General features: G+C 19.5%; 1 protein-coding gene and 1 non-coding gene across 2 annotated transcripts in view; both read right to left on the bottom strand.

Moving 5' to 3' along the window:
- Positions 1-2,500, bottom strand: part of LOC119576668 (probable serine/threonine-protein kinase clkA) — a 14,231-nt gene that overhangs the window by 8,040 nt on the left and 3,691 nt on the right. The window contains 4 exon segments of the mRNA XM_037924315.1: positions 412-604; positions 1,319-1,368; positions 1,875-2,013; positions 2,400-2,466. Coding sequence (XP_037780243.1) covers positions 412-604; positions 1,319-1,368; positions 1,875-2,013; positions 2,400-2,466 — 449 coding nt within the window.
- Trnar-ucu lies at positions 1,057-1,129 on the bottom strand. The gene has a single exon. It is a non-coding gene; the product is annotated as a tRNA-Arg (tRNA).

Below are 2,500 nucleotides of genomic sequence, written 5' to 3'. Positions count from 1 at the left end.
TTATTATTACTATTATCCTTATTATTATTATTATTGTTATATGCCTAATTATTATTATAATTATTACTATCATCATTATCGTTATTATTAATAATTCTATCGTTATCCATCAATATCGACATCTGTTTTCATTATAATTATTATTTTATTATCATTAATACTATTAACAGTATTATCATGATCATTATTATTATTATTATTATTAATTATTATTATTGTTTTATTATTGATATTATTATCATTAACATTATTGTTATTATCATTATTATCATTATTATTTTTATCCTTATTATCATAACTATTATATAATCATTAGCTATCATTATTATTATTATCGTTGTAATTATTATTATCATTACATCATTATGATTATCATTGTTATCACTGTTATTGTCATTATCATTATTATATTTGTTATTTCAATTATTGTTGTTATTATCACTATTATTATTAAGATTATCATTATTATTATTATTATTATTATTATTACTATTATTATTATTATTATTATTATTATCATTATTATTATTGTTTCTATTATTACAAGTATTGTTGTTTACATTATTATTATTAACAATATTATTATTGTTATTATTATTATTACCTTTATTATAATATTTATTGTTAATTAAGAATGATTCTTCAAGGGTTAAGCCTGTAAAAATATGCTGTCAATAACCAAACATTTCGAAGTGTCCATATAAAAGAGATAAATTATATTTTGAGCTTTTGGGAAAGATAGGTAAGGCCCAGACTTGTTAAAAAGCCATGTAACTAATCTTCTAATCATCAACTAATACCATCAATTTTACAGCTTTGGATATTTCTTGTAATGTTGACTCCCTTCAATGTATGATGCCTTCTGTTGATTGGTGTACTTGGTTGATTTGGAAAGTAGATACATGTAAATGAGTTTCTTGACTTTTTTCCTAATAGTGCTAGAGTGGAGTAGCAACTGAAGATATTGCTTCAGAAGAATTGAGAGAATGGTGCACCAAGTAGTATGGTTAAATGACGTTTCTTTTACGGTGTTTATGTTAATGAAAAACTAATATACACCCTCAATGGGACTCGAACCCATGACCTCTGGATTAGAAGTCCAGTGCGCTTTCCACTGCGCCATGAGGGCCTAGTTAACTAGATGGATTTAGTTATCTCAAACACCACTATTCATATATGTATAGAAAGACAGTGCTTGGGCAAAATAGATCACTTCATAAGACAAATATTCAGTGAAAGTAATATATGAAATAAACGAAATGAAATCCTTTATTATTTTTATTCTTATTCTTATTCTTATTATTATTATTATTATTACTATTATTATTATTATTATTATTATCATTATTATTATTATTATCATTATTACTATCACTATTATTATGATTGTCATGATCATTGCTATTATTAGTATTTTTATTATTATAGATATTATTGTTATTATTATTATTGTTGTTGTTACTATTTATATTATCGTTACCAATATTATTATCATTATCAATATTGTTATCATTATTATCAATATTGCTATTATTTTTAATAATAACATTATTATTATTATTATTATCACTATTATTATTATCATTATTACTTTCATCATTATCATAATCATCACCATTATTTCTTATTATTATTATTATTATTATTATTATTATTATTATTATATTATTATTATATTATTATCATCATCATCATCATCATCATCATCATCATCATCATCATCATCATCATCATCATCATCATCATCATCATCATCATCATCATCATCATCATCATCATCTTCATCATCATCATCATCATCATCATCATCATCATCATTATTATTATTGTTATTTTTATTATTGTTATTATTCCCATTACTATTCTCATTATGCTCATAATTATTATTATTATTATTATTATTATTATTATTATTATTATTATCATTATTATTATTATCATTATTATCATTATTATTATTATTATTATTATTATTACTATTATTATCATTATTATTATTATTATTATTATTATCATCATCATCATTATATATTAACACTGTTATCATTATTGTAATCAATGTTATTAATACTATTATCATTATTATCATTATTATGATTATCATTATCATAATCATAAAAAGCCTATTACGGAGAAAACTGTATCCGTAGATACCCAGTTATCATAATTACCAATATTACTATTATCATCATTATCATTAGTATTGTTATTATTGTCATTATTATGAATATCATTATCGTTATTGTTATTATTATTACTATAATCATCATCATCATCATTATTATTATCATTATTATTATTATTGTTATTATTATTATTATTACTATTCTTGTTATTATTATTATTTTATTATTATTATTGTTATTATTATTATTATTATTATTATTATTATTATTATTTATTATTATTATTATTATTATTATTATTATTATTATTATTATTATTATTATCAATACTATTATTATTATTATGACTATTATTGCTATGATTTCTCCTAGTA

The sequence above is a fragment of the Penaeus monodon genome, chromosome 9 (assembly GCF_015228065.2).
Source record: "Penaeus monodon isolate SGIC_2016 chromosome 9, NSTDA_Pmon_1, whole genome shotgun sequence".
NCBI lineage: Eukaryota > Metazoa > Arthropoda > Malacostraca > Decapoda > Penaeidae > Penaeus > Penaeus monodon.
The sequence above is the reverse complement of the archived record's forward strand: the minus strand, read 5'-3'. Positions and strand labels throughout refer to the sequence as shown.